Source organism: Strongylocentrotus purpuratus, unplaced genomic scaffold (assembly GCF_000002235.5).
Source record: "Strongylocentrotus purpuratus isolate Spur 01 unplaced genomic scaffold, Spur_5.0 spur5_scaffold_9, whole genome shotgun sequence".
Classification (NCBI taxonomy): Eukaryota; Metazoa; Echinodermata; class Echinoidea; order Camarodonta; family Strongylocentrotidae; genus Strongylocentrotus; species Strongylocentrotus purpuratus.
Window position 1 is genome coordinate 14,166,927 of NW_022145615.1, and position 17,375 is coordinate 14,184,301.

A 17,375-nucleotide genomic window follows, 5' to 3' on the forward strand; every position below is an offset into this window, starting at 1 on the left:
TTCTTTGGGTACATGAAAATATTCCGATAATTAAAAAAATAATCGAATTTTTCGTCTCTTCTTCTTCTTATTATTATTTTTTGGTTGTTTTCTTCTTATATTTAAATATTTTTATTCTTGTCATCGTAGCATTGATAATTATACGCCTGTAATTTACTGTTAATAGTCTAGGTGCATCTCTTAGAACTATATTAAAAAGGAACTGCAAAGTACTTTATGATCCGTTATACGCAGGGTTAGCATGGGACGGGTTTTCAGTGGACTGGTAGCTCTCTCCAGAATGATTCACACCTTCTGCATATCGTGGGGTGAATTTTTTCTTGTAAAAGAACTTTGCATAAACAAGAGCACAAACTAAAAGTACAAGGATAAAGGCTACGGTCAGACCTATGATAAGACCCAGGTCTTTTGATTCATCAGGTCCTTTAGTTGCCTCGGGTTCTTTGGACGGTGGCTCTGTTATGGTCGATGTTGTGACAGTGGTACCATCGGTAAAGTCTTGAACAGTGGTTGTCGAACTAGGAGCTGAGGTGGAAACAAAATACGGTTCTATAATCGGCAAGGAAACAATGTTTGAAATAGCTCCTGCATTTCCTGCTTCATCCAAAGCTCGAATAGAAAAGTAATAGTTGAGATCGTAATGAAGGACAGGAAGTAGGATGGTCAATGTCTCTGACTGACCACCAGGAGATATCCGAGATAGGTTTCCATCGATGATCTGGTGATCGTTGACCAGTGGATTTTCAGTGAAGTTTACCCTCAGGACATCGAAGTCATTGGAGTACCTCAGTTCGTATTCAGAAGCTGTAAACGACACATTTAATATTTTAATTGAGTAGTTTTACGAACATGGTATAAACAAATTGTGTAAGTTCTTACATATTCATGTATGTCTTCTGGCAGAACAGCAATACGTGGTAACAACATACTTCACGTAATTGCATCAAATCCCTCATTATCACCAGTATGTCTATTGTGCAGGCAATTTACCTACATGATTTATTCATATATCAATACAAAAATCCTTGGGCCTATTCACACAAAAAATGCATTCAAACAAAACTCAAGAAGATTAAACACAAATTCAAAATAAACAAGCCTGATTGGTTGGAAACAATTTGCGTGTGTGTGTGTGTGTGTGTGTTGGGGTTTTACAGACGTGTATCAATCAGATATGATTATTTACGTCTGGCGACCAACCTTCAAACGTCACCTTCCGAAAGAGGTGACTCAGTTTCGAACCTGCGTCCTCAGCTGTATCAAAGTTTTAACTTTTTAACTTTTATACCAGGGGTCCCTTGTCTCATTTTTGCAATGCATGTAACGTCAAACTGTTTTTATTCCTCCTTCAAGACCATGAAACATTTAAAGCGTTTGAGCACTAAAGCTACAATAATAAGAATACAATTAGTGTTTTAACTAAACAAAACCCATCAATTTTCTATTCATATATCCTTTCTTTTAATTTTTATTTCAAATTCACTTTATTCAACATATTTAATCCTTCTCCAAAGTATTGGAGTTATGAAATGTAAACGAAGGACATACACTTTTTGAAAAGCAAAGTAACACAACGAACAATGCGTAAATCGGCTACGTCTATGTAAAAACAATGGAATTTATATAAAACCAGGGTAACGGCATTCTCTTCCTTCGGCGCCAAAGTAGCCCCTACCTGTTCCTTGGTCGAGGTCATCTCCTACAGCCGTCCAGGTGAGAATAACCGTTGCATTCTCATAAGAGAATGAAGAATAGGCAAGATCCTGGATACGGGATGGAGCTAAGACATCGGGAGCATTCGGGATGTAGTTATTCACTGCAAAGACACCACCTGATGCTGACCGCATGAATGAAGAGGGGACAGATGGTGGGGTTGGAGTTATGGCCCGTCGTTCTGTAAATGCGTACGAAAGAGCCAGGAGTGGAAAAACAATAAGCAACAACAGAAAGGTATGATATGTTAACTGCATGTATTATTATACTTACGGCAGTCATCATCCAAACCTACTTACATGTAGAACTTGAAAAATAATTCATATTTAGATTTGCTTTTGCTTTGACAGTAGAAGTTTGCTACAGTTGTTTCTCAAAATTGGAACGTTATCTTTGTATGGGATCAATCTAGCTGGAGACAAAAGTTAACGGATACCCTCTCATTAGCTAAAAAATCATGAGTAAATAATGATTTGATAGTTCAAAGACCTATCATGAATGATATTCAAGATTTGTTCTCACCATTAGCAATTCAATCCACCTAATTCTGATTCATTAAATTTTAAATCGTTTTGACACCAGTTAAGTTTGAACCTAAACACTAATTATTTCTTTATGTGTTTCGCCTCAAACAAAATCGTATTACATATATAATGAATGTTCTTGTTCAAGGTCCATGATACACTTTGTATCATGCTTTGTAAATATATGATTCATTGTTACTACTCTGAGACGGGATCTATCCGGACTCTCCAAAAGACGGCGACACAATACTGACGAAGAAAACAAATATGGAAGAAAGGAACAGTAGATTGGGTTAAAAAAAAGGGCACTGGTCAGTTGTGCTTCTCCCCATTAAATCCGTAAGTGTACTACCTACTTCTGTCTGTATGACTGATATTTGAAGCGGCTGCACCAAGAACGTTTACCGTGACACTATATCTACCATCGGCATCGAAGTTTAGGAAGTATCCCGAGTATACTCCGTCATCCTTCATGAAATCGGAACCTGAAAAAAATATGGGTAATACATTTAATGACAATATGGTACGGCAATGACTGATTTAAACATAGGTAGCGTTTATCAATCATAAATCATTCTATTAAGTATATAAATGTGATATAGAAACATGGACTAGCATCGATAATCGATAATCGAAGTTGAAAATAAGGTGTCCAAAAACATTGGCATTATATCCAGACTCAAACATCTCTTGCCCAATCACATTCTACGTATGTTATATTGTGCTCTTATACTTCCATATATTTTTTTACTGTAATCTTGTTTGGGCGAATTCCTGCAAGTACAAAATACAAAGGCTTATACTATTGCAGAAGAAGATTATTCGTATAATATCCGGAATGCACTATCGTTCCCATACTGGTCCCATCTTTAAACAAATTATTTTCTTGAGATTTAGTGATATTAACTTGCACCAACAGGGTATTTTCATGTATAAAAGCATGAATAACATCTTCCCATCACAATTTAGTGATTTTATCAATTTTAAATGCAACTCGGAAACCCATACGTATAATACGAGAAGCGCTGCCAACATTCGTCTCCCTAAACATAGAACCCGAAGATTTCAATTTGACATTCGATACTCTGGGCCAAAATTTTGGAACACCTTACCATCTATTCTACACAAATCGCTCTCCTTGCAGACTTTTTCCCGTAAGGCAAAAATGTATTTAATTGCTCAATATTGATACCCTCTCTTGTATTTATGTGTGAAATGATCTTTTGTGGAATTTAATGACATGTTTGTATGACCGATTATTTATTTACTTTGATAACTTGTTGCTAGAACCATCTGTATATTCCCAGGACAATGCTGTCGGATAAAGCTGTTGTCTGTTTGATGATTTTGCTTGTTTGTAATGATATGTACCCGCTGTCTATTTTACAATTGTACTTCGTTATCTTTCTGATTTAATCGCAGACACATGTACAGCCCAATTGATTTAACTTTCTCTTTATAAGTGAACATGCCTTCCTATACTTAATTCTCTCCTCTCTTCCTTTCATTATTTTTTCTTTCCTATCAACGTTCTGTTATATACAATGTAATTTTCATAATAATATCTATAATGTTCTTTCGGTAACTGTGTTAATTTATTATTGGCGTTCCCAACTCAAGCTACGCTTTCCGGGTTTTCGCCTCCTTCCGTATCTGAATTAATTACTGTATACTGAATGTTGAAATAATTGTTACATATATCATGTCTATATACATTGTGTTTTATATTGTGCTGTAGAGAAGGAAATAAATGTTAATAAATACAAATACAAATACAAAATAGTAATAGCAATAATGATGATAATAATGATGATGATGACGACGATAACAATAAAAATAGCAATGATAATAATGTTAATGATAATGATAATAATAATAATAACAATAACAATAATAGCTACATTTACAGTGTACATGTAATTATCATCGGGGATGCTCAAGGTGCTTAGAAAGTACTATATATAAGCCTATTGTTACTCTGGCGTTAGCCCAGCTGCTCTAAGTGCATTAATTTTACTGATGCAATTCTTGTATTTGTTCTTTATTCCGGATTTTGATTCTGTCTTGTCTGTCTCGTGGGTTGTCGGTCTTGTGGCCTGTCTGTCTCGTGGGTTTTCAGTCTCGTGGCCTGTCTGTCTCGTGGGTTTTCAGTCTCGTGGCCTGTCTGTCTCGTGGGTTAGCAGTCTCGTGGCCTGTCTGTCTCGTGGGTTTTCAGTCTCGTGGCCTGCCTGTCTCGTGGGTTTTCAGTCTCGTGGCCTGTCTGTCTCGTGGGTTTTCAGTCTCGTGGCATGTCTGTCTCGTGGGTTTTCAGTCTCGTGGCCTGTCTGTCTCGTGAGTTTTTAGTCTCGTGGCCTGTCTGTCTCGTGGGTTGTCGGTCTCATGGGTTGTTGGTCGCGTGGGTTGTTGGTCCCGTGGGTTGTCAGTCTCGTGGCCTGTCTGTCTCGTGGGTGTTCAGTCTCGTGGCCTGTCTGTCTCGTGGGTTGTCGGTCTCATGGGTTGTTGGTCGCGTGGGTTGTTGGTCCCGTGGGTTGTCAGTCTCGTGGCCTGTCTGTCTCGTGGGTTTTCAGTCTCGTGGCCTGTCTGTCCCCTGGTTTGTCGGTCTCGTGGGTTGTCGGTCTCGTGTGCTGTTGGTCCCGTGGGTTGTCAGTCTCGTGGCCTGTCTGTCTCGTGGGTTGACGGTCTTGTGGTTTGTCGGTCTCGTGGGCTGTCTTTTTGTGGGCTGTCTCTCTTGTGAGCTGTTGGTGTCGTGGGTTATCTGTTTCGTGGGTTTTTGGTCTCGTGTGTTGTCGGTCTCGTGGTCTGTTTGTCCCGTGGGATAACCAAACTAATATCTACCTGTTCCTAAATCATTGAGTTGAATTGTTGATGTGATAGAACCTATCGAATTTCCTACGACAGCTTGAACGTCTGCATTCTTGACGACGTTGTGTCCTCTTTGAACCAGTGCAAATATTCCTAGCTTAGGGTCTTCCTTGAAGTTGACGTTCTGTAACCAAAAAAGACAACAATTAGATCAAAGAATAATGCATACTGGCAGATCTAAGCTTTTTAAGGGCAATCTAACCCTTGGAATAAGTTCATTTGTATGAAAGCAGAAAAGTAAGAGAAACAGAATGGCGAAAGTCTGAAATAAATCGGACCAATCATAAAAGAGTTGTGAATGTTTGAAATATGACATCACTGGAGCTAGTCACCGACAACTTTCCAAATTTTCGTGTACAAAAATATTTTCTCCCAAGTGTCTTCTCCCTTTGGTTACCACTAAGAATATATCTTGGATAGTTTATTATTGTGGGTCCTCTAAAGATAGAAGACTCTCCCGAGTCAAAAAAAATTATTGAAAAATAAGTTTATGTGCGTACATTGACATCACCGATTCAGCCAAATTTAAGTAACGCATAGTTTTCAAAAATAAATAACTTTATTTTATGTATTGTCCGATTGCGTTCAAACTTCCACCAGTCTGCTTCTATGATTTTCCTGCTTTCTTTCAGAGTCCTTCGCTATTAAGGTTGCATTTCCCTTTAAGCTTTTACTTCTTCCCCCCCCCCCCCTTATTTACAAGTTCTATAATGGAAGATCCACTCCGTTATAAAAAAAATCCTACCATGTTTTGTTACTGAAACTCCGACCCATGTCCTTACTTATTACGATTCATCCGGTTCTCATTTCTCACAAAAAAATCGGTTTATATTAATAACAATTCACATTGGACTTTCCTTAATCGCTTGTGGTTTCAATACTTGTTTTAATACATAGGCCAATGCCCTCAGCGAACGTTGGAGTTTTATTCAAGAAACTATTTATAATCTTACTAACCCTTGTGCTTAAGAAGACGTGAACGTCCGCAATCTCATCACCGGTCTGCCTTGGTTTCGTCGTTACTGTCACTCCTACAGTCTCAATGGACACCTCATTATGAAGCATTGTTATATCCCAATTACCAGGCTATTAAGAAATCACAGAAGGATTCAAGAAAAAAATATTAGTATCCAGAATCACTGGAAAGTTTTATGAAGAATGGTGACATTCCACCTGAAGGCTGCAAAGGAAATTTAATATCTAAGAAGTGACAAGCTTTACGGCTATTGCAAGACTGTCATGAAATAAACCCAAGGAAATTGTTAGTACATGTTGTTTTGCCTACAGAAACGATGTTCAGATAAGTAACGTAATGGCCCGAATTCACAAAGCAAGGTTGGAGCTCAGACCAAGGTTTGTCGTCAAACCTCCTTTTGTTTCGCCAAACCTCCTTTTGTTCTTTTCAAAAGGAGGTTTGGCGAAACAAAAGGAGGTTTGACGACAAACCTTGGTCTGAGCTCAAACCTTGCTTTGTGAATTCGGGCCAATGTGTCATCGTAAAGTTCGTACATTTGAAATTGCCTGAAGAATTATTTGCGATCATGTTTTCAGTTTACATTAATGATCCTACTTTCAAACATAAAGGCAAATTCTAAATACGTAAAATTGAATTGTTTTTATTAAAGGGACTTTGTAACATCGTTCAGATGAGAGATAGTGGTGCTAAGGTATTGACTTCAATGCTAGATGTACAATTAAAGATAATCTGACATTTGAGCGAAAACGGGCCATTATGCATGGTACAAATTGGGAAAAACTGATCCAATCAATTCCTTAATTCTCCCAACTATATTATTACAATTTAATTACATTTTACGTGAATGGAAATCTCACAAAGCAATAAAATGGCTCTACATTCCATTCCAGACATTTAAGTGTTGACAGATTTTTTTATAGCCTGTTTTTATTTATTTTTTTTCATGGAAAAACGGTTGGAAAAATTCAAAAATGGTTGGGAGAATTTAGATTCAGAAGCGCCGCACATCGACGCCCGTTCGAAAAACCGTTGAACTTTGTTAAAAATCTTCATATTGCGTGAATTAATTTCGGATTTGGGGCATCGTAGTTGGATAATCCATACATACAAACATAATTTTACGTGTTTTGCATCCTGATTCAACAGATTTGTGAAATCAACCATCACAATGTTACTAAGTACCTTTAAAGTCAAATCTGTTTAATCTTTTTGTTTTTAAGCTGAGTTTTAACAAATCTTTGTAGAAGAAACCTCTGGATACATAAATTTAGTACGATTTAATCTGCAAATTTTGATCTTACCGATGCTACAGGTATTCGGATAGTGATAATTTTTGTCGCTCTGTCAATGGTGTAGCTAGGATGTAACTCATCGATGAATTCACCATGTGGTCCTTCAACTATGACATCCATATCATAGAAATCAAGCCATGTAACAGCCATCATAGTGTCATTGCCCTCCTCTTCACCGATAACCACTGTCGTAATGATTGCATCTGGTCTGGGTGGTACTTTGACGTCCGTGATCTTCACCTAATAACAGTAAATTAATGTTTTAAAGATTATAATTAGAATGACATAATACAATTTCCCAGGTATTTATTCTCCAAGATTTAAGTAAGTATATATAGATTCATTTCATGAACTAAATTAAAGTAATCTATCTCACATTGTTGAAACCCCTTGCTCAAGGGGTACCCCTCTTGATGAAGAAAAAAAATCCTATTAAGAAACAAAACTGTTACCAGAACTGCTTTGATGAACAGTACTTTGATGAGTGACAGGGCTACCCTGTTTAAATAAAACGGAATAAATAAATAAATAAATGCCATCTGCCATAAAATGTGACTTAAGAGCTGGTGTTTTACTTACCACAATTGGAGCTTGGGCTGTGTTTAGATGTGGTCTTTCAACGATAGTCCATAGTAGGGCGTCTGTCACACATGCACTGCTTCTGAGATCATGACAGAAGAATGATCTGCCACCAGTCATATTAGCTAAATCCTCCATCTGCTGATCGGCGTCTTGAGTAATAGCGACAGTATCGATAACTACTCCAGCCGTATTGACGTCTTGTAAAACATCGCGGATATATGGACTACGGTTCTCTTCCCCGTCACTCAGTAAGAAAATATAGCTGCCATTTGAGTCTACTCCCAGGATCTATAGGACCAAGGAAAATTGATTGCTAGTTTCCCATCCGGATTTTTTTTTTTAACACAAATTCTGTTCATTCAGTTGCATCGTATATGTACTGCAAATGCTCAAAACAAAGGGAAGTAATGACACATTATTGATTTGTATTTTGAACCCCGCTGTCTAGATGTCTAGTCATACCCTCAATTATTTCATTTCAAAACAACAAAATATCAAAGGAGAAAAGGTGAGGCAGGCAAGCCGATAAAAAGAGAGGGATAAGAAACGGGTAAATTATCTTCATTCATCCTAATCAGTTATGCACATTTGCACAGATTGATAATAATCGTTTTCCCCTCGTCAACGACCAATATCCTGATTATTTTTGCACATAAAATCACTGCTTTTATCAGCCTACAATATCTATTTAATATTAGTTGTGTGCTTTCCGATACATTTACCAATTTTAAAAGTTGAAATTGAGTTCTTGAACTCTCATGATATCATTCAAAATAAAGTTTAATCATACAAATGAAAAACTTTTGCAAGATGACTTTGGCAAAAAATTATCAGGCTACTTGAGAAATGAGCAAATAAATTGAGTCGTCCTGATCGTGTATAGATCAATCTCTGATACCATATAAATTTTGTCATAATTATCAGCATGTTTCCTTGGAGTTTTTTTTAAATTTGCAGGTCAAATTTGCATATAGTGCGCCTGAAAAAAACGCAGCAAAATTGTTTCACTTGTGCTCGACATACTCGATGTACATGTACAATTCAATTACCAACACTCAAAGTTAGCAAAGATCGGATTGTCAATCCAACTCTTCATTCGCGACTGCGTAACGACCACTTTTATTATAACATTAGATTCACGTTCAGATATCTAATCTATCCAGTATGCTTCAGTAATTAAAATGGGGCACAATAAGATTTGTAATCGCTACAAAATATACTCACGTCCAACGTGACACATACAGGACATCAGATTAAAGATAGTTTAGAGAATGACTTACATTGATGGCTTCCTGTATTCCACAACCGATGCATGTGGACCCTCCAGTAGAAGGAGGCAGAAGGTTTACTAGGTCTTCTCTCGAACTGGCATCGTCTCGTATCTCGTGGAGAAGTGCATTCGTTAAGGCCCGGTCACACAGGGAGGACGCATGGGGAACGCACGGCCAGCGCATTGGAAATTTGCAATTTGGGCCAGTGCGTTGTCGTTCGCTAGGCGTGCGTCATCATTCGTTACTCGTTCGTCGAGCGCGCTGGACCAACGCTGGACCAGCGCTATGCATGCGTCGTCATTCGCTGTGTGCGTCGGGATTTTTTGAGCATGCTCAAAAACGTGCGCCGAGCTCGACGCATGAATATACACGCCAAAGGCACGCCAGACATGCGCCGGAGCGCGCTAGACCAGCGCCAGACATGCGTGGAGCGCGCTAGACCAGCGCCAGACAAACGCGGAGCACACGCCCTGTATACGCACAGCGCGCTAGCTACACGCCGTGCATTTTGTGTCAGCTCGCTAGCTTTTCCAAAATTTTGACAAAAGTTAGGCACACGTTCTTTTCCGATTTCCAATGCGCTGGCCGTGCGTCGTAGAACGCGGTGCATGCGTGGACCATTCTTCCAGCGCGCTAGCAACACGCTGTGCATTCGTGGGAGTTGTTTTCATGTGCGCTCTGTGTGCGCCCTGTGTGCGCCCTGTGTGCGCCCTGTATACGCCCTGTATGCGTCCAGCGCGCTATGCATTTGGTGTCAGCTAGCTGTATAAATTCGACAAAAGTTGGGCGCACGACAACGCACTGGCCAAAATTGCCAATTTTCCATGCGCCGGCCGTGCGTCCCCCATGCGTCCCCTCTGTGTGACCGGGCCTTAATAGCGTAATTTTGAAATGAGACAATGCCTACTTCACTCCCAGCTGGTACCAGGTCCATGATAAAGATGGTTGCTGCCTGTATATACTTGTTGAAACGATTTGCATTCTGAAGATAGGAAAACAAAGAATGAAATATTCAGAGATAAGTACCACTGAACTGACAAACAATTGTGTTCAGTATTAGGCCTACATGGTGACTATCTTACGCGTCTTGGATTTGCTGATGACACTCGACATCCAAGTCGCTTCAAGAAGTCCAGTGAATATTGAAGATTAAAATAAGAAAGACATGGAAAGCAAGAAAACTAATCCGGAGGACTGAAGACAAAGTTGTGACGCAACAATTGATGATCATATTGATGATCTCATTTCGTTCTATTGTAGGTTTCTAATGTATACTTACGTTCATACTTCCGCTAATATCTAGAACGAGTACAACATGTCTATCTTTAGGAGGCTGTAGAATCCTGAAAGCTGGTGCAGTATTGGTACTCCCTGGCATAGGTGGATTCTTCTCGTCTACAAAGTCGTCACTATCGTGTAAGACATCCCATGCACTTTTAGCACATTTGATGTTCTGGAGATTTGGAGCCTCGAAATTGTGATAGCGATGTTTATCTTTGGTGTTACTATTGCAGAATTCCACTATCTGTAAGGAATAAGAAGGAAAATGTTTCTTCAGTCCCACTATTAGTAGATGGACTAATAAAATCGGTTAATTAATCAATTTGTTTGAAATAATATCATTTTAAATATGAAAAACTAAATCAGAAGGTTAGTTATGACGTAACTAAAACGGCAATACTGTGATCCAATTATGTGAATAAGGGACAAACGCTCCTTACGATAAAGCATGGGCAACATATAATTTCAATATAATGTCAGTTGTAACGATGAGTTTGTTTGTCTCCAAAATAACAATAGCTCACTAACAAATGTGCGCATACTTTTATATGATAATATATATAAATACATTCTGTAATCTAATGATTGATAAAACTTTGTAATGATTGATAGAAACTTGTGAATATAAACATACGTACGGATTCTACACAGTGTGAACCAAACATAAGCGATGAACACTGTTTTCCGGAGCAACCTTCGGTTTGAAAGACACAGTCCTCGCCGTACGTGCAATCATGTCTGGCTTGACATGGCTGCATTGTAATGGGATCAGACAAACGACCTTCGATTTCCAGAGAGCATCTGGTTGCTTGGCACGCACCGTCGCTGTCCATGTAAGATGGTGCAGTCTTGTCATCACCAATATAGTCCTCAGGCATCAGGCCCCATCGCAGTCTAGCCCAATACCTCACAATGTCCATATCTGGGAACGAAAGTAAAAAGGGGGTACAGGCAAAAGTACAGTTTGATTAAAACCTGATTAGGTTGGAAAAATCGTATAAGCAGAGAGGTTTTTGGCAATCTTTAAAAGGTTGTCAGTGATCCGCAATATGAGTCTTCTAAGCATTTTGGATTAATCAAGGTTTACGGTGCTACATTGACCGACTTTTGCCGACAAAACCGGTAGTGGGTAGGTTTTTCTCCGTTTTTCAAGGGTAGGCGACGGTTTCAGACTGATCGCCGGCTGAACTCCCCTACAGTGCTTGCCGTCGATCGTCGAGCGGTATTTGGTTGAGAACAGTTCGGCAATAAACGATTAGTCACCGATTAATCTCCAAACGTTCACAAAAAACCACGAAGAATTTAACTTCAGAAAAATGTAAAATCTTTGACCACTAAACTGGACGGGCAAAGCATTTTCTCGGTTACCGACTGATCGTCGGCAGTTGATCGACGAATGATATACGATCGGTTGCCGATTAATCTCCAATCGATTGCCGAACACCAACACCAACAAAAGAATATAATATTGGAAATTGTATTTGGCTTCTATTGTTGTCTCACAAATTTGGTTTGTTTGATGCTTTTCCAAAAAAAAGAAAAACACTTCCAAAAAATTGTCAGTCTAGTTTTGTAAATTCCGATTTGTTCATTTATACATGTTACTGACGCTACTGTCTTACACATGAATAAGTATCTCCACTTAATGATACCCGAGGTAGAATTGCACATTGTCCAAACGATACAGACAATAATATCGAGATGTCTTCTAAACATTAAAAGACAATAATATTCTGAATATTAGGTAATGAATGAAATGCTGTGGGTGTGGAAGCAAAGTCCAATGGCTAGTGTTTACAGAAATATCAATTCATATTTTGGAGTCAGGATCACGTTATTTGGGTTAGGATAAATACTAAAACTAGGGTATTTTTGTTTCATGTCATTTGAGCTCGCGAGACTGCAATTCAAATGTCTTCATGAAAAAGTCAAATGACCTCAAAATATTAAGGACATTTTTTTTAAATATATATATTAAAATGTACTCACGAACAGTGAATTTGCAACACAATTCAACTACCGAGAATAATCTTTTGGTTTAAAGAATGAAATAATTTGAGCCCTTAGACTTGATCCACCAACAGTTGCCATGGTTGAGGACTAATCTATGCCCTTGAAACTTACTGTGGCATTTACTGGTGCTCTGTAAATATCCTGATGTCATTTCCAGATGATGCCCTTCCATACCACAATGCAAATGGTTTACAACGACGGGATCCGTAGCCTCTTCGCCAGAGAATATACGGATATTAGCCCGATTATAGGACTCGGACTGAGTGAACCCATAGGAAGATAGTCGGGTCCAAGACCTTGGGACTAGGATCAGAATCTCCTTCCAAAAGGCTCTTAACTCGGTTGCATTGAAGAGAAGAGGTGAACCCATCACGAACATATCCTACACAGAAAAATGTAAGCAAAATAAGTTCACTTCATATGAATATATGATCTGCATTTCCCTCACTAACAAGTTGACCCTATATCCATTGTCTTTGTTTTTTTAACTTGAATCATCATAGGATACATGAGTTAATTTTGACTTTGAAGCTTAAAATCTGAATGCCAATGAAAGAAGGTCCAGCAAATCACATCTTTTTAATTTGTGCTTCTGTAGTAAACTTGACATCACGTGAAGGTATATTAAAGGTGATGAATAATTTAACTTTCATGAATGAGGCGTGATTGCTCGGTGGTAGAACAGTAGTCTCGAAACCAATTCGATGCGCTAGTACCCATTAGTAAGGCATAAATCCTCACTACCAAGTCCATCGAAGAGGATTTCGGTTGGTTCCCCAGTTACTTACTGACAAGCATACACATGTTTCTTAGCAGTTAGGTGAAATTAAAAAATTTAAAAAACCCTTTAACAATGTACTTGAATATTTTTTTTTCAATCCACCGTATAGGAGCTTCAATAAATACGAACCTTGATTTTTTGAATAATGGCGGGGTCCTCTTGAACACCTTCATCGATGGCTACAAGTACATTCCTGAATTCTCCATCTTCTAGACTGATTTGATTGACATCCTGACTTACTACTCCGGAGTTGAAGATGGTCAAGACACTTAACAGAATAATCAAGTTTTCAGTCGGAGACATGTTTGTGTTAATACAGCATTTACCATTAAGTATGGGGAAAGTATGCGTTCGCAGCATTCGTTCATCGTTTCCTTAAGTCGTGTAATCAATGCTTTAATGTGACTGAAATGTTATAATTGAACCCTGCTTATTGATATCTGATTCTGGAGATAAAAAACCTAATGTTTATAAACTGATTTAGACAAAGTGCAATGCACTTTGATCTTTGAGAAGAGGTGTGATCTGCTAGACATGTTTGTGTTAATACAGCATTTACCATTAAGTATGGGGAAAGTATGTGTTTTCAGCGTTCGTGCATTGTTTCCTTAAGTCGTGTAATCAATGCTTTAATGTTATAATTGAACCCTTCTAATTGGTTTCTAATTCTGGAGATAAAAAACCTAATGTTTATAAACCGATAGCCTAAAAATTTGACAAAGTGCAATGCACGATAAAAGAGTTTGATCACTGAGAAGAGGTGTGGTCTGCTAGATAAACATCTATGTTTAATTATTTGAATAAGATAGGGATGATTCGTCTTTGAAATACTAATAATGATGAATATAATGAAAATAATAGCAATGATAGCAATAACAAAATAACATAACAACAATACTCATAATAATACAAATAAAAATTATATATTTTTTAAAGTGTACCCTGGGGCTATCTAGGCTACCGATTGCAATGTTCATAGGTATTCGAATTCTACCCACTGGTACCCATTTAACACCTTGCTGTAGAGTGTCAACTGTAGATTAATGTATTGTCAAAGGGCACCGGTGACGCCAAATACTTGATAATTATTTATTTATTTCATGTTCTTTATTCACTAAAAATTCAAAAAGCACGTATATGATAGCTTTGAAAATATATATACCTTGCCGCGTCATTAGACAACCATATGTAAAGGGGAAAAAATGAGACATGGTCATTAGCAGGACATTTGCGTGTCCACTTAACGATTGAACAATATAATTACTGCCCTCTACGTACTTTTGCAAGCAGAGGAAACTTAAAGGCCTTCCAAGAAACAATAGGCTTAATCATTAGTCATTAGGTTGATTAGTTACATGTTTTGAATTTAGGGTTAGGGTTAGTGTTAGGGTTAGGGTAATATACCAGTTTTATGACCATTTAGGGTTATATATAGAACATGTATGGTGATACATATAGGCCCATATATAATCTTGTTCAAACATTCATCCCCGCCATCCCCCCCCCCCCCATGTCCCAATAAGGAGGAAAGTATCACCGTACATGTCACTGCGCATGACCAAGAAACACACACATACACATACACACACACACGCTCACACACCACATACACGCACGCACACACGCACACGCACACACACACACACACACACGCACACACGACCACGTACACATACAAGCACCCATGAGTACAAAATACCCACTCAACATAAATGTTATCCGCAGGAGCACTGATAACTATAACACTATGGCAAATCGAATCCAAACCATTTACCGAAAAGAAACCATAAAAAGCAGTAATCCCCATCAACTCTATCTTTTAATTGCCGTCTCCCTGACAGTATTCCATCTCTGCTTAACAAAAGCGGACCAAGATAAGTACTACAATTATGACATTCTTGAGAACTTAATAATAATAATGATGATCGATTAGCCATTAGTATGATTTTTCATACATCCTAATCAATTTGCTTTCACTCACTAATGCAACTCATACATATAATACGAGGAATAGAAATAAATATCATTCATGGGTCGTTGAAACATCTTGTTTATTATTTTCTTTCAGATATGAAGCACCAACAACATGGAATACTTTGCCAAATAACATATCATCTATAATGAATTACAACAGATTTAAAAGAAGTGTAAAGCAGCATCTAATCACATGTGATTTTGTGTAGAATATTTTGTTTCACTTGATATATATGTGTGTATTTGTAGGGCTTTTATGGGTTTTTTGTTTGTTTCTGTCGTTATACGAGTTTTCTTAATTATGTTCATCACATTTTGTTTAATTACTTTTTGGAGAGATATCTCGACAAAGTCATTTATTTGGGTTTTTATAACTTTTCTTTTTCCATTATTGTTTAGTATTTTAATTTTTAAACATTTTGCATGTTAATTACAGTACCTTTTGCAAATGTATGTGTTCTTGTAATGTGATTTTTATGGAAATAAATGAACTTAATTGAATGGAATTGAATTTACATCAGAAATATTACCCTTCAAGTCAAAGTGTGATAATAAACTTAACTGGGTAAGGATTGATACAAAAACATTGATTTTAAGAAAGTTGAAATAATACACCTTATGAAAGCAAATAAACAAGGAGGAGTGTCATTTTAAAGGGCATCCCATCATGTACAGCATGCATGATTACTGGAGTTAAACATAAAATGTTGCGTTAAATTTGCGAATTACGGTTTTACAAAAGATAATACATCTTATTACAAAATTACTTCTTTACAAGTCTGAGGAGATAAAAGCCCGATATTCGAGGCGTTGACAACAGAGGCTATTTGGACTGTATCCAGAGTGACAAGGGTCGATAATTGTACTAACACCCGAATATCATGATGTCTATTATATATTTGTACATTTTCTACGAGGGTCCTTGTCATTTGTGTATATCATCCTTTTCCCAAAGTCCACATTTTTAAGTCGACTGACAACTATAGATCTAAGCGTTCAAATAGCCATCTATGGAACCTTTCTTTTGCACTTTCTTATGACTGGTGATGTGTAAGGAAAAAAGTATTGCCTGGTCACATGTCCTCTCTCGACTAATCATTTGATCCGGATCCACTTCATCATATTATGATATAACCTATATAGGTTAATCTGATATCAGATATTCAAATTTGAATTAATTGATAATACTCGTTACAAACGACATGTACGCTGATCAGTTAAAGATCAGTTAAAAGACAGGGGCTGGGTAAATTCTGCCCTCGGCCATTATGCGTTAGAATAAAAACGAAAATCAGAGCCTGAACAATTATTATTTCCCCAGCAATGCCAGGTACCCGTTGGTACATGCTTTAAAAAAATATTTTTTGTGATGCGATTTATTAATAATGAACGCTCTGATCTACCGAAAATCAAACAACTCTTGCTGTTATTATTTAACAAAGTACAAAGATCAAATTAAATCAAGACAAAGAGTGATAAAGGAGATTGTTCACTTATTCATATAGCTCCTTAATATATAATACGTGATATGAATCGCTTTAAGATGTCAACTCGCATCCAAGATGTGACAACCTATACACTACAGTTGTACATTTAATTATTTTCTATTTTGTAACAAATAACAAAAAGTCGTTATTGGTTTGCATTTCTCAAAAATTAAAGGGATATGACATTGGCTGGAAAGTATCATTTTCTCATCCAGATCATTAAACTCCATATGTATTAATTGATGAAGATGCTTAATATTTGAATGATATGATGAGGGGAAATTCAAACGCTTGCATCTTATATGAATGTTAATTGAATCGTTTGAAAGCTTTTCATGGGGTGTGCAATCCAATCATTAAAATTCGCCCTAAAGTGCATATGACTTGAGTTACATTTAATGAAATAGGGCATTGCCCCTTACACCCAAAAGAATGTGTGTTCAGTTGATAACCGATAACCTGATTTACGTTTAATGAAATAAGGGGTTGTCCCTTATGCCCCAAAGAATGTTTGATCAGTTGATAACTGATAAGTTTGATAATTTTTGAACATTTTACATATTCTACATCACCTCCTTGAACATTAAACATTCGTTTTTGTGAATCTCATTTCTTTTTA

At 37.5% G+C, this 17,375-nt stretch overlaps 1 protein-coding gene across 1 annotated transcript; it reads right to left on the bottom strand.

Moving 5' to 3' along the window:
- Nucleotides 1–214: 214 nt before the first annotated feature.
- LOC105444552 (calcium-activated chloride channel regulator 1-like) lies at nucleotides 215–13,598 on the bottom strand. Its single transcript, XM_030976343.1, has 12 exons — nucleotides 13,425–13,598; nucleotides 12,626–12,896; nucleotides 11,283–11,423; nucleotides 10,500–10,783; nucleotides 10,128–10,202; nucleotides 7,947–8,237; nucleotides 7,377–7,607; nucleotides 6,057–6,185; nucleotides 5,073–5,223; nucleotides 2,594–2,722; nucleotides 1,676–1,894; nucleotides 215–804 (listed from the first exon to the last, which is right to left on the bottom strand). Exons 1-12 carry the CDS (start codon nucleotides 13,596–13,598, stop codon nucleotides 215–217), a joined length of 2,685 nt encoding a protein of 894 aa, XP_030832203.1.
- Nucleotides 13,599–17,375: the final 3,777 nt, after the last annotated feature.